The sequence below is a fragment of the Bos indicus x Bos taurus genome, chromosome 13, assembly GCF_003369695.1.
Source record: "Bos indicus x Bos taurus breed Angus x Brahman F1 hybrid chromosome 13, Bos_hybrid_MaternalHap_v2.0, whole genome shotgun sequence".
In the NCBI taxonomy this organism is placed as follows: domain Eukaryota; kingdom Metazoa; phylum Chordata; class Mammalia; order Artiodactyla; family Bovidae; genus Bos; species Bos indicus x Bos taurus.
Window position 1 is genome coordinate 53,296,259 of NC_040088.1, and position 21,298 is coordinate 53,317,556.

At 40.2% G+C, this 21,298-nt stretch overlaps 1 protein-coding gene across 1 annotated transcript in view; it reads left to right on the top strand.

Moving 5' to 3' along the window:
- The window catches only part of ITGA8 (integrin subunit alpha 8), a 190,630-nt gene extending 170,902 nt beyond the window's left edge, over nucleotides 1-19,728 (top strand). The window contains exons 28-30 of the mRNA XM_027559856.1: nucleotides 4,641-4,742; nucleotides 14,546-14,668; nucleotides 16,907-19,728. Coding sequence (XP_027415657.1) covers nucleotides 4,641-4,742; nucleotides 14,546-14,668; nucleotides 16,907-16,993 — 312 coding nt within the window. The 3' untranslated portion in view covers nucleotides 16,994-19,728. The remainder of the gene's footprint in view (nucleotides 1-4,640; nucleotides 4,743-14,545; nucleotides 14,669-16,906) is intronic.
- Nucleotides 19,729-21,298: the final 1,570 nt, after the last annotated feature.

Here is a 21,298-nt window from a genome sequence, read left to right on the forward strand (position 1 = left end):
CTGGGGCAGGTTAAAAGTTCAACATATCGTCAGTGGATATTAACCAGCTGCTTTTTCAATCCTAACTTTACTACAATATGGCAATGATGGCTCTTACAGGAGTAGATTGACACAAAAAAAGAAGAGACAAGTTTTTAACGTAAGAATAACATCATTGTTATGTAAAGAACATGGCTGAAAGCATTCAACGTTGAACATGAAATCAATAAAAGGACTCTGCTCATGATTGTTTTTCATAAATTAAATACTTACCTGTGCCAGGTTTTTGACTTGCAGACAGAGGACTCCTGTACCTTCGGTGCCAATCCCACCAATCACAGCATAACAACTCATGTTTCACATTTCCCAAGGGCTCCAGAGCATCTTGGAAAAATGAGAAAAAATTTTTTCTACTGAAACTGGAAGAAATGCTGCATTTGGAGAATATTTAAAATAAATAACAATGAATTGCCTTGTTTACCGGTTGTTGCCTACCACTAAGTCTGTTCAGGTCCCAGATGGTGCCCTTTCGCATCAGTGAATTAGGTAGCAGAGGTGAAAGCATGTCCACAGCCCCTTGTCATGAACAACAGCCTTCATCTTATGTTACAGCCTTCTCTTACAACTTCCTGAACTTCCTAATCTCATCGATAGGAGCGGAGGTCCAATTCAATAATTGAAAGAATTAAACTTTTTATAAGGTGCTATCAAATGGGTGACAGATTTTATTTTCTTGGGCTTCAGAATCACTGTGGATGGTGACTGCAGCCAGGAAATTAAAAGATGCTCGCTCCTTGAAAGAAAAGTTATGACAAACCTAGACAGCATATTATAAGCAGAGACATCACTTTGCCGACAAAAGTCCTTACAGTCAAAGCTATAGTTTTTCCAGTAATCGTGTATGGATGTGGAAGTTGGGCCATAAAAAAGGCTGAGTGCTAAAGAAATAACGCTTTTGAATTGTAATGCTGGAGAAGATCTCAAGAGTCCCTTGGACAGCAAGGAGATCAAACCAATCATTCTTAAAGGAAATTCACCCTGAATATTCATTGGAAGGACTGATGCTGATGCTGCAATACTTTGGCCACAGATGTGAAGAGCTGACTCATTGGAAAAGACCCTGATGCTGGGAAAGATTGAAGGCAAGAGGAGAATCTGGCAACAGAGGATGAGATAGTTCAATAGCATCATCAACTCAAAGGACATAAGTTTGAGCAAACTCTAAGAGATAGTGAAGGCCAGGGAAGCTTGGTGTGCTGCAGTCCATAGATCGCAAAGAGTCAGACATGACTTACTGACTGAACAGCAACAGCAATAATCAAATGGGTGGATATGGGATAACCATTGAATAACCCAACTATTGGATGGGTTCGTTCACCATCTGTTCACACTGTCAGTCAAGGAGGATTGATGAAACCCTCCTGGGCATGCTGTTCTAGGTGCTATGGAAGGTATAAGCTTAATATTCCATGCTCTATGCCTTCTAGTTTTCTATAATCTTGGTGGGGAGAAAGTAATTAAGAAAGATAAAAAGTTAAACAACAGTGTGGAAATTCCAAACAATATAGGGCATCTATAGTCTCATTCCAGACATACTGAATCACAATCTGTAGGCCCGATCCCAGATGTTTCTGATGTTCAGCAAAGCACAAAGAAAAGTGGCTTGTGAGCCATCAGAAATGGTGGTGATGAGTGGAAATGTGAGGAGGAGTCAGGCTGGTCAAGAGCAAAGCGGGTAAAGGGAGGAGAGAAGACCGCCAAGAGAAACATGTTTCCCCACATTCTAGACTTCAAATCCCACCTCTCTTTTAAAATTTCTATTGGAGGGTAGCCAATGTGTAATGATGTGCTAGTTTCTACTGCACAGCAAAGTGAATCCATTATACAAATACATGTATTCACTCTTTTTCAGATTCTCTTCCCATATCGGTCATTACAGAGTATTGAGTAGCTTTCCTTGTCCTTATTAGTTATCTATGTATATAGTAATGTGTGTATGTCAGTCCCAATCTTCCAATTTATCCCTTACCCACCCCTTTGCATTTGTTGTTAAAACTTAGCAACTAAACAGCAACGGCAACAACACCCATTTACTTCCTGACAACTATGTTTTCTACATGTGTGACTCTATTTCTGTTTTGTTAATACGTACATTTGTTATTCATTAAGAAATTTCCATGTTCATAAATGCAGAATCACGTTGGAGAAGAACTTTCCATCTAGAGTTGATTCAGAGATAAGTTCTCCCATGATTTGTTTCCCAAAGATATTACTTCAAGAGCAAGGGAATAATTTTCTATCAGTGTTTTTTAATATTGAATTTGGAGACAAAAGAAAATTTACTCTTTGAAGATTTGGGAGCCTGGATTCACACCGGAGTATGTGATTATAACTCTTAGGCACAGAATCTCACTACTGGCATTTGTCATGTTTCTTCTGTGTCTATCAGCCAGGGTAGTAACAAAAGTAGATTTGAAACACCAAGTATACACAAGATTTTATGAGCAAGAATTTTTAAATTTTAAAAAACACTTCTCACACAAACAAAAATCCAGCTTTCAATTAAAATGGAAATGCCAGGAGACAAGAGAACATAGAAAAAATAACAGCCAAAAAAGAATTTTTCCAAATGAACAAAGTTCCTTACCCTCGAATTTCAGGATAGGAAAAGAAAACAAAAAGGCCAAAGATGTAGTGACTTTAAGTGTATATAAAAGTTTTGCATACTCTAACTTGTTCTTATCACATAGAAGAAATGGGGTTTGTTGAAGGGAGGAAAAATTCAACCACAGGGGCAAAAATACCTTGTAAAAATATGTAAATTCTTACAATACAACCTGCCAAATTGGCCTCAAGAAACCCAACATTGGATTCTAGATGGTGAAAATGTTAGTAAAACTTTGATATGTAGCACGTGCTGATTCCCGTGATGTAAGTATCCCCATTATGGTCAACTTCAAGCTGCAACATGATGTCACAGAGTACGGAGGTGGCCAGAGACGCAGAGCAGCACAGCATCCTATAGTGTTTCCCCTACAGATGCAGTAGAGCTAAATAATATCAAGAGCATGTGTGTGCGTGGGTGCCAAGTTGTTCAGTGGTGTCCGACTCTGTGCAACCCCATGGACTGTAGTCCTCCAGGCTCCTCTGCCATGGGATTCTCCAGGCAAGAATATTGGACTGGGTTGCCATGGCCTTTTCCAGGGGATCTTCCTGGCTCAGGGATTGAACCTGCGTCTCTTATGTCTCCTGCACTAGCACCATCTGGGAAGACCATCAAGAGCATAAAATGCAATAAAATTATTACTCAGAACTGAGGTTTGAGTGTTTATTATCTTTTTAGAAATACAATTTACTTAAGTTTACATGTATATATAATTTGTTTTAATAATGGTTCTGTTTAACAATGGGTACTCAAAGGTCTTCAGATTTTAGTGTTGTATTTACAAGAGCCACTGTGAGCTGGCTACATCCCACCACTGGTTAGATCACATCACTGTCTCAAGCTAAATGGAGGAAAATCACAGAAGCTTAAGTTCTCAGAGTGGTTTTCCTTGATTTACTCTTACATACTCTCCTTTGACCTTCAGTTAAGTTCAGCAGCTCAGTCATATCTGACTCTTTGCGACACCATGGACTGCAGCACCCCAGGCCTCCCTGTCCATCACCAACTCCCAGAGTTTACTCAAACTCATGTCTATTGAGTCAGTAGTGCCATCCAACCATCTCAACCTCTGTCATCCCGTTCTCCTCCTGCCTTCTATCTTTCCCAGCATCAGGGTCTTTTCCAATGAGTCAGTTCTTCACATCAGGTGGTCAAAGTATTAGAATTTCAGCATCAGTCCTTCCAATGAATATTCAGGACTGATTTCCTTTAGGATGGACTGGTTGGATCTCCTTGCAGTCCAAGGGACTCTTAAGAGTCTTCTCCAGCACCACAGTTCACAAGCATCAGTTCTTCAGCGCTCAGCTTTCTTTATAGTCCAACTCTCTCATCCATACATAACTTTGACTTGATGGACCTTTGTTGTCTATAAAAGGAAATATGACTAATTTCTTTGTAACTTAGCAGCAGTCTCTCTCCTAAAATATTTCGTTCCATCAGACAACAAGAATTTGTACTCACGATGTCTCCCCAACTATGTTCTTCAGTAAGAGCACTTGTGCTTACTCCTTTAAGGATGTCTGATTTTCTGTTTTTATTTTAACCTTATTGTGCCAAGTCTTTTGGTAATAAGATAGATTATCTTTAGAAGTAAGAAGATGAATGATCGGATGGATGGTTGGATGGATGTCTAGACAGATAATGGATGGGTGATGGATGAATGGATGATGGATGATAGATGGATGATGATGGATGGATGGATGATTTATGGATGGTTGAATGAATGACGGATACATAGTGGATAATGGATAGATAACTGGATGGATGGATGAAAGATGAATGGATGATGAACAGATGGATGGATGGATGAATAAGCGAATGGATCATGAATGGATAGATGGATAGCAAAAAAAAAAAGTAAAAAAGAGAGAAAAGGAAGAAAGAAGGAGGGAATATTTCTTAGGAAATGGAAAACATTGAAAACAACTGGATGACTGCCAATATAACTTTAAAGTTTTACATGGAATATATTTTAAATAAATATTTTTAATTTCAGAGGAAAAATGATCCCTATTCTCTTGCATCCCTGGTGTCCTTTGAAGTTAAGAAGATGCCTTATAAAGATCAGCCAGCTAAACTCCCAGAAGGCAACATAGCAGTAAGTATCTTAAAATATATAGGTACAAATAATTTCATGTAAATTATTTTTTAAAGCCTTGTTTTGCTTGTGTTAGGTTTAAGTGCCTATTACATTGACTTGAGAAAAGTTTCCCTCTTAAGATTACTGTTTTCTTATTTCAGTCTGGAAATTCTTCAGTGTCATTCGATCAGATTTTTAAAACTTCAATGTAAATTTCTATTCCACCCCACTAAAAAAAAATCACAGGGCAGGACTAAAACCATTTTTAATTAGGCTCTTTTGTTTGAAAGAAGTTCAGATACTAATTATGATCATAATGGAATCATACTTATTGTTAATTTTAAAGACAGCCTGGTGAGTGAGGTGAGAAGGGAAGACTGTCTTCCTTAGGGAGAAGACCACAGACCAGCTGTATGGACAGTCATTTTTCCTTTCTAAGCAAAGACCAGGCTTCCCTGGTGGCTCAGACTGTAAGGAATTTACCTACAATGCGGGAGACCTGGGTTCATTCCCTGGGTTGGGAAGATCCCCTGAAAGAGGGAATGGCTATCTGTTCCAGTGTTCTTGCCTGGAAAAATCCATGGGGACAGAACAGCCTGGCAGGCCACAGTCCATGGGGTCGCAAAAGTTGGACATGACTGAGCGACTAACACATGTGCACACACACCCATACCCACAGAAGCAAAGACCAGTATTACCTGGAGGAAAAGTACACTAGGAGCATCATCTGAATTGAAGCTATTAAACATTAAGTCAATCACTAGGTCATGTTGGACTCTTGAGACCCCATGGACTGTAGCCTGCCAGGCTCCTCTATCCATGGGATTTCCTAGATAAGAATACTGGAGTGGTTGCCATTTCCTTCTCCAGGAGATCTTCCAGACCCAGGGATCAAACCCATGTCTCCTGCATTGGCAGGCAGATTCTGTACCACTGAGTCACTAAGGAACATTACTGATACCCAGATATCTGTCACAGCACAACTGCTGGCATCCTCAGCAACCTGGCAAGGCCATGCAGAGCAGACAGGAGGGTGAGTAACAGAGGATGAACAGGCCCCATCACCAAAATGCTGCCTTTACAGTGAATATGACCACAGCCAGAACTCTGGGTCAGGATTCAAATACTGAGATTTCAACCTTCATCTCTTGGTCACTTCATAGTTATTTACAACCTCGACTTGGATTCTGGTTCCCAGGTCCTTGTTACTCAAAATATGTTTTTGCTGACCAGCAGCATCAGTAACACCTAAGAAATTGCTCAAAATTCAGAAACAGACTTCACCTCAGACCTGCCGAGTCAGAATCATCAGGGCAGCAGGTACACTGTCATCTTTAAGGAGGGTTGCTTTGGATGGTGTAGAGGTCGCCACTCTCATAATTTCTCATCAGCCTAGGTCTTAAAATGGAGCTATTACTCTTTCCAGCCTAATCTACTTGTAGTAATTGAAATCCATCCATTGATTGGTGATTTCCAACCCTGAGCATGCAAAGAATCACCATTCACATGACTTTAAAGGCTTATACATGCTATGTGCTCAGTTGCTAAATTGTATCCAACTCTTTGCAACCCCATGGACACTAGCCCGCCAGGTTCCTCTGTCCATGGGATTTCCCAGGCAAGAATATGGAGGTGGATTGCCATTTCCTCCTCCAGAGGATCTTCCCATCCCAGGGATGGAACCCGAGTCTCCTGCATCTCCTGCATTGACAAGTGTGTTCTGTACAAATGAGCCACCTAAGAAGTCCCATACATGTTAGGACCCTATCCAAAGTGTCAGGATTGAGTGAGTCTGGCATGGGCCCCTGGCACTGTGCTTTAGAGGCTCTACAAGTGATGCTTCTGCAGTGAAACTGGCATTGGGCACCTCTGACACAGGCAGGCAGTATAAAGAAAATCTGCAGATTCCAGAACAGGTTCATTGCAGGCATCACCCCGGCTCCACTCGGCTCTAAGTGGAAACCTTCAGGAGATCACTCTGTGTACCTTGTTGATGCCCTTAACCACATTTACCTGAAAGCATTGTAAAGAAGAGTATTTACATTATATACAAAAAGCTTCAGCATTTTACCTAAAATGAGATAAGTCTCAGGTGTTGATAATAGTAACCTTCCCAAAATGTCTTACCTTCTCCGGCGAAGTTCAATAAGCCCAATTAGAAGCATCCATAGATTCAAAATATCTCAGTAGACTTTGGTGGTATTTAAAGCCAGCACGGCACATATTTCTCCACTTATCACGCCTCTCTTTCTCTCACGAGATGTCTGCCAGAGTTTGAATTTATGTTCAACCTAGAAGACAGAAGCTTTGGGTTTTTAATATAGAATATTCATCCAAGGAGGTTCAAAGGCTTGTAACTCCAAGGGAGATAAATTTGGGTCCTTTGTTTTCTCTGAGCACATGCTCCATAACAGAAACATATGTGACAGTCGGTTGCATCTACAGGATTGTGTCTTTCTGTCCTGGCCACAGGTGCCAGCCTGCTGTTCTCAACTCATCTCAAAAGATTCACAGGATGATGAGATACAGGCTTCCCTCCTCCACACCACCCTTGTTCCTGCATCTTTGAAAAAGTCTTGTTATCTGATGTAGATGATTTACTGCATCATTTATGGAGAGGTTATGGGAAAACCTTTTAGGTCTCCCAGTCTCTGACTGCCTGAAGGAGACGTGGCCAGTAGGAAGGCAGCTGTGCCCTACAGGCTTGGTTTGAGAGGACTGTGCTTGGAACCGGCAGATGTTTTAGAGTGAGTTCTCATCCTTATCTTGAAAAGTACCCAGGAGGAGAGAAGTACTTCCAGATAGCAGAATCAGCTGGACGAGGTGGTTGGAGGATCTTCAGAGCTCCAGTCCACAGTCTGCCATTGGGGAAAGGGTCTCGGTTCCTTCCTTGGTAAATGACAAGAATATTTGCTTGTTTTCCTAGTTCCTTGTAGGTGATGAGGACTCTGCTTGTGCTTCTTTTCAGTGTGGTCATAATGCAGCCATTTCTTGAGCCCTAGATAAGTTTTCCATATTGAAAAAAATAGTAATCCCCAGCTGCTACTTGAATAGTGTCTGGGTTTGTAACAGATGAACTCTCTGCGCCACTTGACACTTGTCATGTTCAGAAGCAAAGGAAAGGTTGCATGATGAGAGGGTCTATGCCTAAATGCTGTATCATTACAGCAGAAAAAAATATTCAGTTATTGGAACACTTTTTTTGCCTATTCATAAACTTTGGTGTTTGTATTGTGTGACTAAAGCCAAATTCCATAATTTACATCTAGAAGAACTTATGATTGTCTCGTGTAACTTGAAGTTCAGTTCACTTCAGTCACTCAGTCGTGTCTGACTCTTTGTGACCCCATGGACTGCAGCACGCCAGGCTTCCCTGTCCATCACCAACTCCCAGAGCTTGCTCAAACTCATATCCATCAAGTTAGTGATGCCATCCAACCATCTCATCCTCTATTGTCCCCTTTCTCCTCCTGCCTTCAATCTTTCCCAGCATCAGGGTCTTTTCCAATGAGTCAGTTCTTCACATCAGGTGGCCAAAATATTGGAGCTTCAGCATCAGTCCATCCAATGAATATTCAGGACTGATTTCCTTTAGGATTAACCGATTTGATCTCTTTCCAGTCCAAGGTACTCTCAAGAGTCTTTTCCAACACCACAGTTCAACAAAGACAGTTATTATAAAGTATTTCAGTGAAATCCTTAATTAAGAACTCACATGCAAATTGGGAGTCCGTTTGACTTTTTTGAATTGTTAGCAAAACTTCAGGATCTTAAAATGGAACTGTGATATTAAGCAATTATCTGGAGTTCAAACCTATCACAGGAACTTCTTATCTCATAAGGGCTGTTTGAATTTTGTTAAAATGTGTGTTCAGCTGGTCCACTTCATGTTATTATTTTGTTCTAAATGGCACTGTCGGTGGAGTGTCTTGGTACATTTATATAAAACATTCTCGTGACCCCACTGAAGTATGTTTACACAAGATTTTGAGATGCATAAATACAGATGTCAACATTAATTACCGTTGCAAATCCGAGGGAGTTTTTTCTTCTACCTTGGTATTTTGTCAAAATATACAAAAACATATCATAAATGTCAGTGATAAAATGTAGGCATATTAAAGATTTATTTATGGTCTTTCCACCATAATAAAGAACAACAAGATTTATGACATGATGAAGGTGAGATTAAATGTTCTCTACTTAGCATCACTTTAAGAACATCTGAACTGCTTACAATTCATGGACCCTATGGACCCTACTTCTTAAAATGACAGATAGTTATATAAGTGGAGTGTTAAAATTTTATACTATTTTTAAAAATAGCTACAGGTTCTTGGTACATTAAAAAATGAAAAACAGTTTGTTGATTAGTTTGCATGTAACTGAATTTTTCTCCATATGTTTTAAGTACTTAAGTTGTTCAATATGAACCTTTCTTAAAGCAGTTAAAGTATGTAGTCAAAACCCAAGTTCTTAAAGTAAAGCTTTAGTCCTAAATACACCCCATCATTGGCCTTGGGACCACCTTCTTGATGAATGAATTTAGTAAAGAGGGTCTTGGGTAATTTGGCTTCTCACACTACTGTGTGAAATTATACAAAAGTTGTCAAGCTGTGCGGTTCAATATGGTACCCACTCGCCACATTGCCATGGATGGTGAGGACCTGAGATGCGGGTGGAGTGGCTGAAGAACTGAAGTCGTTTTACTTCATTTTAACTTACGTAAATGTAAACTTAAAACTATAGCAGTATAAGGTATTTTTTTTTCTTTAATGCAGTTTTATTTTTTGGGTAAGACAACATTTCACTTGAATCAATGAAAGTCTCGTGGTTGTCACTTGCTGCAAGTGTTAAATAAACACTGGACTTTGGAGACTTAGTAAAAAGAAAAGAGGAATAATATTTTTATATCAGTTATACTTTGAATAATAATTTTGATGTTTAGTGTTAAATAAAATACATTGTTAAAATTTATGCCCCATGTTTCTTTTTACTCTTTTTAACTTGACTATGACAAAACTTTAAATGACATGCATCACTTGCCTTATATTTCTGTTGGACAACACTGATCTACAGCAGAGTCATAGAAGGTTTCCTTTTGGAGCTGTTGGTAATACCTATAGAACTTCAGAGAATATGGGTGTTTAATAAATCTTATTTGAAATGAATGAAAATTTCTTACTATAAATCAATGTTTAGTCATTAGAAACTATATAAATTAAGACCTGTTTTTCTCATCTTTATTATTCAATAGATAAGCTTCTTGTGGGCTTGTCAAAATGAGCTGCCAGACAAATATAAACATTAGAAATAACAAAGTTTGGGTATTTTTCAAGATGTTATCTCTTGGCCAAGCTTCCCCTAAACCATCCTAGGGTTTCTACAGGACTAAAACAAATGTAAATAAACATTGGTCCTATAAAAGTGATCAATTAAGTCTTTTCTCTTAAGCTTGCCTGTAGGGTTCAAGTTTCTGGTCTATACAGAGTACTGAGTTTTAGGAAAAGCTTGGCTTTATCTGTTTCCACTTGCAGAGGAAACGCTTCATTTCTATTTACAGACCTGAACATGTGTCCTGACTCCCTAACCAATGTGTTCTCAGAAAGACCTCTCTTTTCAAGACCCGGATGACTCTTCCAATGATGTGATACATCCACCCTTTTCTAGCAACAACCATCTAGCTCCTTAGGCTTGGAAATCTGAAGAAATGCTTCAGGGCACCATTGTTGTTTGTATTTTTACTGTCCCTAGTCTAGCAGCTTCTCAACTAATGCAGTGAAAAACCTGGAAACCACCAGGGGCAACAGAAGTTCTCTGAAGCTGCCCTGGTTTAGGGGCTTCTGGTGGTTCACATGGTAAAGAATCTGCCTGCAATGCAGGAGACCCGGGTTCGATCCCTTGGTGGGGAAGATTCCCCTGGAGAAGGGAATGGCAACCCACTCCAGTATTCTTGCCTGGAGAAGTCCATGGACAGAGGAGCCCCGGTTGAAATCAAGAAGATTGGGCAGCCTCCGTGCCATGTAGATGCCTTAAAGGCAGCAGGTTAGGAGAGCGGAATGCAGGTGAGGGAGCAAAGTCACTGAGCTTGTCTTCCTCTAAAACAGAAGTCCCTTCCTCTTAGTTACAGATGGTGAATGTATATGACATGCTTAATCCTTCCATTGAAAGTGCTCACAGAAAGGATGCGAAATGGCATTTTTCAAATAAAAATAATGTTGCCAGGAGCAAACTGACAACAGTTTTGGTGATGAGAATTTCAGATTTTGGAATGGATAAGAATAGCAGTTATCATCTCTGAGACTGTTTAAAGACTTTTGTCAGAATATTTGGAAGTGAATGCAGACAAAAAGCCAGTAGGTTTTGTAATTATACCTTATAAAGCTGTTTTCTGCTTCTAGAGACCCTAATAAGCATATCCTGTCCGGTTTCATGTTTTATTGGTACTTTTCCATCGCTGCTGTGAAAAATCCTTCAGATATCATTATTAGATCTTTGTGAGTGACTTCCACTGCTTGTTTTTGCAGATGGACCGGTTTCATAGGTGATACATCAAAACCTGCAGTACCACTCTCCACCCACTTCCTATATCCAAAAATCAGTTGTCCCCTACAATCCATTTATTAAGAAGTGGGCATTTTTTAAAAAGATTTAAAAGGCACACAAATTGGAAATGAAGATATAACTGTCCCTGTTTGGAAAAAACAAACAAACAAACAAACCTGTAATATCCAAGTGGCAAAGAAACCCAGGAAAAACTCAGTAGCTGTTCTTCTATTTCTTTTTATTAAACCAACAATTTGAACAGTCTATGGCCTATGGCCCTTATTTCAACTCCTTTAGTTTAGCTTTTTTTTAACTTACAAAACTAGAACTGTTTCCTATGTTATAATAAAACATAGGGAGGTAACTTCAGATATTAATTAGGTCAACTAGAAGAAGGAACATGGAAAAGTATTGTCTGTCTTCCTAAATTACCTATTAGTCAATTTTGGTGGCCTCTAACACATGCACAAAATACAGACCAAAACTACATTGTTTCTTCAGTGAACTTAGAGCTAAGGGGAAGAAACAGATACAAGAAACCTCAGAATTGCCCGTGGCTTCATATTTTCTCTTTTCTAGGTCATTGTATCTGGCTTATGAGTGCGCGACCACTACTACCCTTGATAGTTCCAAAATTCTGAAATTCTCATTATTAAAACTGTACTGGTCTGCTTCCAGTAACATTAGGGTCATGTTATTTTTATTTATTTGGCTGTGCCGAGCCTTCGTTGCAGCATGAGAGCTCTTAGTTGCAGCATGTGGGAGCTAGTTCCCTGACCAGGGATCAAACCCAGGCCCCCTACATTGGGAGCACAAAGTCCTAGCCACTGGACCACCAGGGAAGTCCCTCGGGTCATTTTAAATGATCACTTCATGCTCTTTCTCTGAGCACTGAGAGATGCAGGATTGAGCACTGATTTCACACGTTATCCAGTGTAATTCACCAAAGGAGAGAGATGTGACGAGAAATGATCCAGAAGTGATCTCACCCTCGACTGACTCGTGTAGCCATATTGTGCAGAGGATCACTTCAGGCGGTGGAATCCAACTGGCATGATAATGCTTGGAGTCTTTCCAGTGCGTTTCATCAGTGTATGTACCATGTGTTCTGTTTTTAAACTGTGGCAAGTACAGAGAATGTGACCCCATCATGGTCATGGAATGCTGCACTTCTTCTCGATATGTTGGACGAATAAGGGCAGTGCCAGCGAGGGAAGCAAGGAGGAAGGTAAAAGGGCAAGTAGTTATACCAGCCTTTCTCTCACTGAAAGCATCGGTCAGGTCCCTGGCATTCCTGACCACATGGAACCACTAACAGCTTCACTAACATCAACGTCATTGTGTAGCCTGGATATAAGTGATATTTGGGGCTGGAGGATCAAGTGAATTAAGTCATCAGGATGTCTGCTGCACAGGGAACGTAGAATAAAATGAAGGAGTTATAAAAACCTTGGCAGGTTAAGAACAGCACAGGCAGGATGCTCAGATCTAGTTAAGAAGGCAGAGGGAAAGATGTGAGCAGAGGCAGGACCCAGCACTAGGACACAGGCTATGAAAGCACCAAGGTTTCCAGCCAGGGGAACACCAGAGCCACCAAGCCACCCTGAGTTCACCCTCAACTCCTGGTGGGTTAGAGAAGCGTGGCCCAGAGTTTCTGTATGGGAGTCAGGATGGGCTCAAGATTCTTTCAACCAGCACAGTTAAAACAAGGAACATGTGGACCAGCTTAACCGAGGTGATCTTGCGTGTGTGCATGCTCAGTCTCTTCAGTCGTGTCTAACTCTTTGCAGCCCTGTGGACCATAGCCCATCAGGCTCTTCTGTCCATGGGATTTCCCAGGCAAGAATACTGGAGTGAGTTGCCGTGCCCTCCTCCAGAGATCTTCCCCACCCAGGGATTGAACCAGCATCTCCTGCATCTAATGCATTAAAGGCAGATTCTTTACCCACTGAGCCACTGGGAAACCCCAGAAGTAAGGGTAATGCTCACTTCTCTCTAAAACCAGATAAGCCTGCTTTGGTGAATAACATTTTAGATCCAAGAATATTTTTCCTTCTCTTTTCTTTGACAGAGGGTGTGAGCGGCAGGGCTGGGTCTCTGCTTGTTTTGTTTTTTTGTTTGGGTGTCTCCAGAGCCTGTGCCTGCATGTGATGGGAGAGCTTCTCCTGCCTACATGGGAGGCAGCGGTGGTTCACACATACAGAACGTGCAGTCCTGCTCGAAAGGTCTCTTTTCTCCTCCAAGTTTCCTTGCAACAGTGGGGCATTCAGTGAGGTCCAACAGCAACTGAAAATGGAATTTAAGACCGAAAGCAGCACCAGCACATTGAGACAATTAATTCTCACATCAATGACTACAGTTACTTTCATGAAATGGGAGATGGTTGGTCTTACGTGACTGTATTAGTAGAGCAACAATGGGCTCTTTCTTGATAGAGCGCAGAGACAGAGCCTAGGGCTAAAGAGGTGGTGACACTGATTAGATCTGTGGATCACTTAGCCCCCTGGGACTCAATTTTCTCATCTGTAAAATGGGGACTTAGGTGATGTCTACCCACTTGCATATCCAGCAGTTGTTTGCAAGTTCATTTCTCAGTGAGGTGAGCTTAGTTCTGTGGAGAAACATGTGTGAATGGACTTGGCTTTTTGTTGGGTTTACTTTGCCATAAAAAGGTCCGTCCTAATTCAAGGTCATTCCTTTCCACCTTGTTGCTTCGTGCTCCACCTCAGTTCTATTCTAGGCTTTCTGGGTTGGTGTAAACCAAACACCCACCAAGTGTCTGTAGTTGGACTTGCATCCAACTTGAGAAGCCTGAGAATGTATTAATGGTTGAGATTCCAAGTTCAAGTGCTGTAAACTCTCAAATCTTCCCCCAGGGTGACTTCAGCTAAAGTACTCTTTGGTAGTTACTGCTTTATTTTTTATTATACTATATTATATATACACTAGTATTTATTATACTAGCCGAAACTCCAATACTTGGCCACCTGATGTGAAGAGCTGACTCATTTGAAAAGACCCTGATGCTGGGAAAGATTGAGGGCAGGAGGAGAAGGGGACAACAGAGCATGAGATGGTTGGATGGCATCACTGACTCGATGGACATGGGTTTGGGTGGACTCTGAGAGTTGGTGATGGACAGGGAGGCCTGGCATGCTGCGGTTCATGGGATCGTAAATTGTCAGATATGACTGAGCAACTGAACTGAACTGAACTGCTTTATTTCACTGAATAGATTTTAAATTTGACCTCATTTCCTTTATTTTCCATTCCAGATTAAAACATCGGTTATTTGGGCCACCCCAAATGTTTCCTTCTCAATTCCATTATGGGTAATAATACTAGCAATACTTCTTGGATTATTGGTTCTGGCCATTTTAACCTTGGCTTTATGGAAGGTAAGTGTATTTGCTTTCTTTTCCTTTTTGAGTAGAGAGGCCACTGGGAGAATTTGAAAGGATATACCTAGGATTTCAAAGAGCCAAAGCTAGAGGCATGATCTGGGAATTTCCAACACAGGGACCTGAAGGGAAAGCTGGGTCTTGTTTGCTTTGGCAAACTTAATATGCTTGTGTAACTGACATTTAAGAAGATTGAGGGTGTTTAATGCTGCTTTTATCTTGCAATTTCTTATAAATAAATATAGAGTTAGAATTTATTAACAAAGACCTATGATCTTCTTTCCAATATGCTTAGAGTGATCATGTTATGATGAAGACTTCTCTTTCTTGTTTAATTAATCAGGATCTTAAGCTTCTTGTTGACACAATCCTATCAGCAATACTTGAGAGTTTTGTAAGCACTACACAGATGCAATTAATATAGTAATTAGTTGATACATGGGCTTTCAATGACACCACATAGATTATGCATGTTCTAATATTCTTGGATTTTTTTTTTTTTATCTTGCCAACTTGTCCATCTCCATTAGGAAGCCTTAACTTCCTCTTTCATGTGTTTTGCTGAAGTTTCTGCTGAAAGTCTGCAATGGGAATTAATCTCTGGCCCCCAAACCAACAGGACTGCCAAGTTTCACAGAGCTTTCCATTCCAAAATAGAAACAATGTCACAATGACATGATCATAAGAGCAATTAATCCAGTCACATCTTCAGTTCAGTTCAGTTCAGTTGCTCGGTCGTGTCCGACTCTTTGCGATCCCATGGACTGTAGCACACCAGGCCTCCCTGTCCATCACCAACTCCCGGAGTTTACATCTTAGTTTAGTGCTATTGTTGTCATTCTCCAAAATCATAATGTATTTTTATTTTGAAACAACATGAGACATACTTAACAAACTGAGAAAACCTTTGAGTTAAGTAATGGCTTTTCTGATCTTCATCAGCAGTTTTGTGCCATCCTGAGCCCACACAGGTCTAATGCATGGTCTACCTTTAGAAATAGACTTCTGTGTTAGTATATTATTCATAGTAACTTTATATCCATAAATGATGCAGTGGTATGTAGCAATTGATAGAGAAATGCACTAGTCCTACGAGAGAAAGATGACTCAATGGCTATAAGTGAAAGCTAATGAATTGGGCTTCCAACCTAAGAAACAATAAGAATTAAAATTCTAGGTTTCTAAGGAAAGTTGTACTCTCCAAAACCAAATCCTCATTTGAAACTCAGAAGAGTAAAGATTCAAGAATCACCTCTTCCCCGAATTGCTGATTGATCTCTGGAAAGTTGAGACAGCTCACAAAGCTGTTGAGATGGAAATAAAGGACCCATCTAATCGTCCTCCATGTACTAGATATTCCACCAAGTGCAGAGAGAGAGACAAGCATCTCTCCACCTCTTCCTTTAGTCCATCTTAGGCAGCCCATAGTACGCTTTAGGAATCTGCTTCCCCGGTCAGGAATTCACATTGCTGCCGGCTCCAGAAACATGCAGAAAAGCAGAGAAAAAAATCCATGGGCCAGGTTGCTGTAAGCCCAGAAAAATATACAAGGTCCGTAAGTGGTTTATACACAATGAACATTCTTGGGACTTCCCTGGTGGTCTAGTGGTTAAGACTTCGCCTTTCAATGCAGGGGGTGCAGCCTGGAACACTGATCGGGGAGCTAAGATCTCACATACCTTGAAGCCAGAAAACCAAAATATAAGACAGAAACAATGTTGTAATAAATTCAAAAAAGACTTTAAAAAATGGTCTACATCAAAAAAAAAAAAAATCTTTCAAAGAGAAAGAACATTCTCCCACCCCCACAGGCAGGGAAGGAAGAACGTGGACACTGCATAGGCAATGAATTCCTCTGTGCAGGTAAACAACACACTGCTCTCACCTCCTAATCTGGAGAATTGGGCAGATTATAGTCTCAGAGCACCAGATTTCTTAGACAACATATAAAAGGAGGAAAGTTATTTTTTTAAGATATTTTATGTGGACCATTTTAAAAATCTTTATTGAATTTGTTACAATGTTGCCTGTTTTATGTTTTGTTTTTTCTGGCCGTGAGGCATGTGGAATCTCAGCTCCCTGACCAGGGATCAAACCCGCACCCCTTGCATTGGAAGGTGAAGTCTTACCACTGGACCACTAGGGAAGTCCTGACAAAGAGAACACTCTTAGAATGAGGGGTTTCATGAATTCTCAGGATGACCTGACTGGCTGGCCCATTTCTGTCTCCCCTAGTGCGGATTCTTTGACCGAGCAAGACCACCCCAGGACGATATGAATGACCGGGAACAGCTGACCAATGAGAAAACCCCTGAGGCATGAAAAGGAAAGCCAAAGACAAAAACAACCTCAATACTACTCCAGTTCAAAGCAAAGAAGGATCATGAGGGTTCAACCCAGGTTGTCCTGCGCCTGCCAGTGTCCTCAGACGGGAGGGCCATGTCATCACCTCATCTACACTGTACTCTGGAGAAGTTTCCATGGATCCTGGTGATCCTGTGGGGAAAGGAAGCCTCCTCAACACTGCAGAAACGCTGGGCAGCCGTGGAAGATGTCTTTGGCTTGAGTCCTTCTGTGTTTGGCAGACACTTTGAAATGGGTATGGGAATGTGAGGTTGCTTTCCAGGTAAATCCATCTGAAGTCTCGAAAAATGCAGTGTCTGAGTTAGGATGGACTTTAGAAGGTGAACTTGGACCAAACCTTCCTACACTACTGTATACAATGGAATATTTGACACCTCCCTCTGGAAAAGACACATTTCTAGTGACATTACAGCTCAGGGAGACCAGCCTATGCTGTTGGGACTGTGAAAGGACCTTGGAAATGGCAGAGATCATCTTTGTGAGCGAGGATAACGATTTATTTATTTATTTTCCATGACTCTAGGCTGACACTCTAGAGGATCTGGAAATTAAAGATTTGGTTCGCTGGTTTTTTAAATCACTCACCAAATTTCCCTCCAAGATGTCTGTTTTGTGCAGAATACATAACTTAACAGGACTTAGGATTTAGATAGGGTTAAGGAAAAGTGAATTGGTATTAGAAGACTGTTTCACTTTCATGACTTCTACATGAAATTACTTTTATTCATGCTTTCAGGGACTCACATCTGCTTAATTTAGCCTTGCAAAAAGTTGCATTGATATCTACTTTTACAAAAAAAAAATCATCTTTCCATTAACTTAATTAGCAATATGCAAATTTCAAGGGACTCTCAATCCTGAGTGGTACTTAAAAATAATGGTAAAATTTCTAGAGTCCATTCACAAAAAAGCAATTCAATAATTTGGGCAGGCATATTATTTTTAATATCTGTGAGGCAATAGCAATATTTTAATTTGGGATTAAATACCTTTTTACTATACGTCAAACTTACATTCACAGAAAAGACACGTTAAACATAAATAGGAAGAAGCATAAAGTTAGGCATATGTGTGATGAACCTAGAAAACAGATTCCTATGGATTTTATTTAGAACTGCCTGTTCCAACTTTACTTTTCATTTTTCCTGCTAATCGTTATAGTACATGACTTTGGAAAATAATTTTTACTTAAGCTATTTTCCCATCATCTTGAATTTAACCATCACATAAACTTGATGTTTAAAACTCTTGTAAATAATCCATAATCATATGTAACAGTATCGTTTTAAGTAAAATAGACCAGCCAAATTTATATAGTCTGCACAACTTTGTATCCTTTTTATGATAATGAAAAATTATTATGAAGAAGTGCTGAACAAATTTTATATTTATGTGCAATATTTTATAGACCTATGTATCAAAAAGCATGTTTACACTGGCATTAGTTATTTTTTAAATTAATATCCTGAATACTAAGTATGATAAAACCAGTAGACCCCAATCCTTCAGTTTACAAAGCAGTTGGAAAATTTATGCCCCACTTTCAACAATCACACTTGATTTGAAAGATGAGCCAAACTCACAGACACTAAATTTTTGGTCATGCCTTAATCTGGACACGATCCATCTGGCTCCAGCTGCAGAATTTCTTTGGAAACCAAATCAAAGGCACATGGGCGAATACACTGAACAATTCATACTCTGCCTGCTCGTGAATTGAATCCTGTCATGGTAGCAGTTTCAAGGCTGTCAGGAACTGAAGTCTGGCTCCCAGCGTGTGTGGCTGACTTGGGGGTGAGAACTGCACATGTTTCAAAGAGTTTGAGGGTCTCATGTCAGCCTCAGGGGGTCTTAGGTGGTCGTTGTCTGGGTGGAAGTGGTTCTACAGGCAGTGGCTGTCTCTGAGATGAGTGGAAGGAGGAGTCTCTACCTCCAAAGTGACACCCCACCTCTTGTCATCATGCCTGACTTTTGGCCAAGAGAGAATAGCTCCTCAAGGTTTGGGGTCACAAAAGAGCCCTGAGAAAACACACCTGTTGTCTTTCAAGCTAACCTTCATAAAAGAACTCGGAACTCTTAGGGCTAGGACCGTCAAAGCCAGGTCATACAGACACCTGGAGGAAGCTCGAGATGCCAGGAGCAAGGCTGGGATCCAGAACAGAGCAAGATGTGAGGACTTCAAAGGCAAACTACAGCATCCTCACAGTCTCAGCCCAAAGTGATCCCCATCTAGAAGGACAGGCACTGCTATCTATAGGCAGTTTGCAGAGGGCCATCAATACACACTGAGGTCAGGTGAACCCTCCACGCCTCAGTTCTTGAGTGCCCCTCCACATGGAAAATATTCTAAAAATGCACTGAGCAAATCTGCTTCTCATCATATAAAGCCAATCACTTTCATCATTTATAATATGCTGTTGCTTCTCTTAGAATCTATCTATATATTTCAGATATATCTTTTGAAATACTTTCAGCTGATTTTCAGTACATGGGAAAAAATGGACAAATCAAGTTTTATAAACTTGGAGATTTTTATACACTAAATAAGCAACATGGACCAATTGCCCACTGAAACCCCACTTCTTTGAACTCAGCCCTTTTCTTGTTTTATTTAAATATATGTGTAGAATCTGTGAAGATTTTCATGTACCTATTTACCTTGTCACTAATAAAATTAAAAACTAAAGACCTGATGACATATTTGTGGGGTTTTTCGCAAGCAATGTAAAACTTTCCCATGATGGCAGACATCAAAGGTTTGGGTCTTCACACTTCTTTACCATAAAAACATTTAACATTGAAAGAAATTTGAAAGAGCAAGGACATGACATTTTTTGGAATAATGAACATGTTCTAAATTTAGATCGTGGTGATGTTTGCATGAATACACTAAGAAGGACTGGACTGTATGCATTAAATGGTTGAGTTTTATGGGAATTAAATCTCAATACATATGTTTAAAAATGTGAGTCATTTCTGATACCTACACTTTCATATAACTGGTATCTTTTCCTTTACATTTCCTTTCCTTTTTAAAATTTTTATTTACTTGTTTGGCTGTGTTGAGTCTTTTGCAGCTTGCAGGATCTTTGTCACATCAGTCAGGACTCTCTAGGTGTGGCATGTAATCTAGAACACGTAGGCTCAATGGTTGCGACACACGGAATTAGTTGTTCTGTGGCATGTGGGATCTTAGTTCCCCAACCAGGGATCAAACCCAAGTCCCCTGCAGTGCAAGGCAAATTCTTAACCACTGGACCACCAGGAAAGCCCCTACATTGTCTTCCAAATCGTGTCCATATGAAAACTTCACGTTTTAATGAAGCCTTCCTTTGGGTCATTGACCAATTCAAAAGCTGCTCCTAGTCTCCAATGGCATTTTGTGAATTATGACACTTTTCCAGTTGTTCTCATGACTATTTTCCAGCTGGGCCAATCCTCTGTGCAAGCAGGAATATCTTTTCACCTTTGTATTCCCTACATTAAGCACCACCATCTGTTACATAGTCAGTGCTCGAAAACCATTCCAAAGTGAATGAATGAATATATGTGCACAGTAATAATCGTGATATGTGCTTTTGTAATCTTTGCTCCTATTACAAAGACTGGAGGTACACGCCTTTTTATATCCTATTTGTAGTGTTCATATGATGTTGTTATAATAGTTACCCAGTGTTTCATCCAATTAGCAGATCATCATTTATTTAACAATACTTCTTATTGGAAATATTTCTTCATAAATTCATTTATTAAGAATAGCATGAAATTGAATACTTTCATACATGAGGCTTGTTTTCGGTTATTTCAATAAATGAACTTCACAAGAGTAAGGTAGTTTGGTTAAAGTAGATGAAGATTTTTGTACTTCTTGATAATATATTGTTTCTTAAGAGGACTAGATCAATTTGCATTAAATACACCACTTCCTTCACAACTCTGTCAGTATCCTAAAATATTTTGGTAATGATTTTCAAGTATTACTTTAGTTTGTGTTTCACTAGTTATTGTTGTGGAGAAGGCGATGGCACCCCACTCCAGGACTCTTGCCTGGAAAATCCCATGGATGGAGGAGCCTGGTAGGCTGCAGTCCATGGGGTCACGAAGAGTCGGACACGACTGAGCAACTTCACTTTCACTTTTTCACTTTCACGCATTGGAGAAGGAAATGGCAACCCACTCCAGTGTTCTTGCCTGGAGAATCCCAGGGACAGGGGAGCCTGGTGGGCTGCCGTCTATGGGGTCGCACAGAGTCGGACACGACTG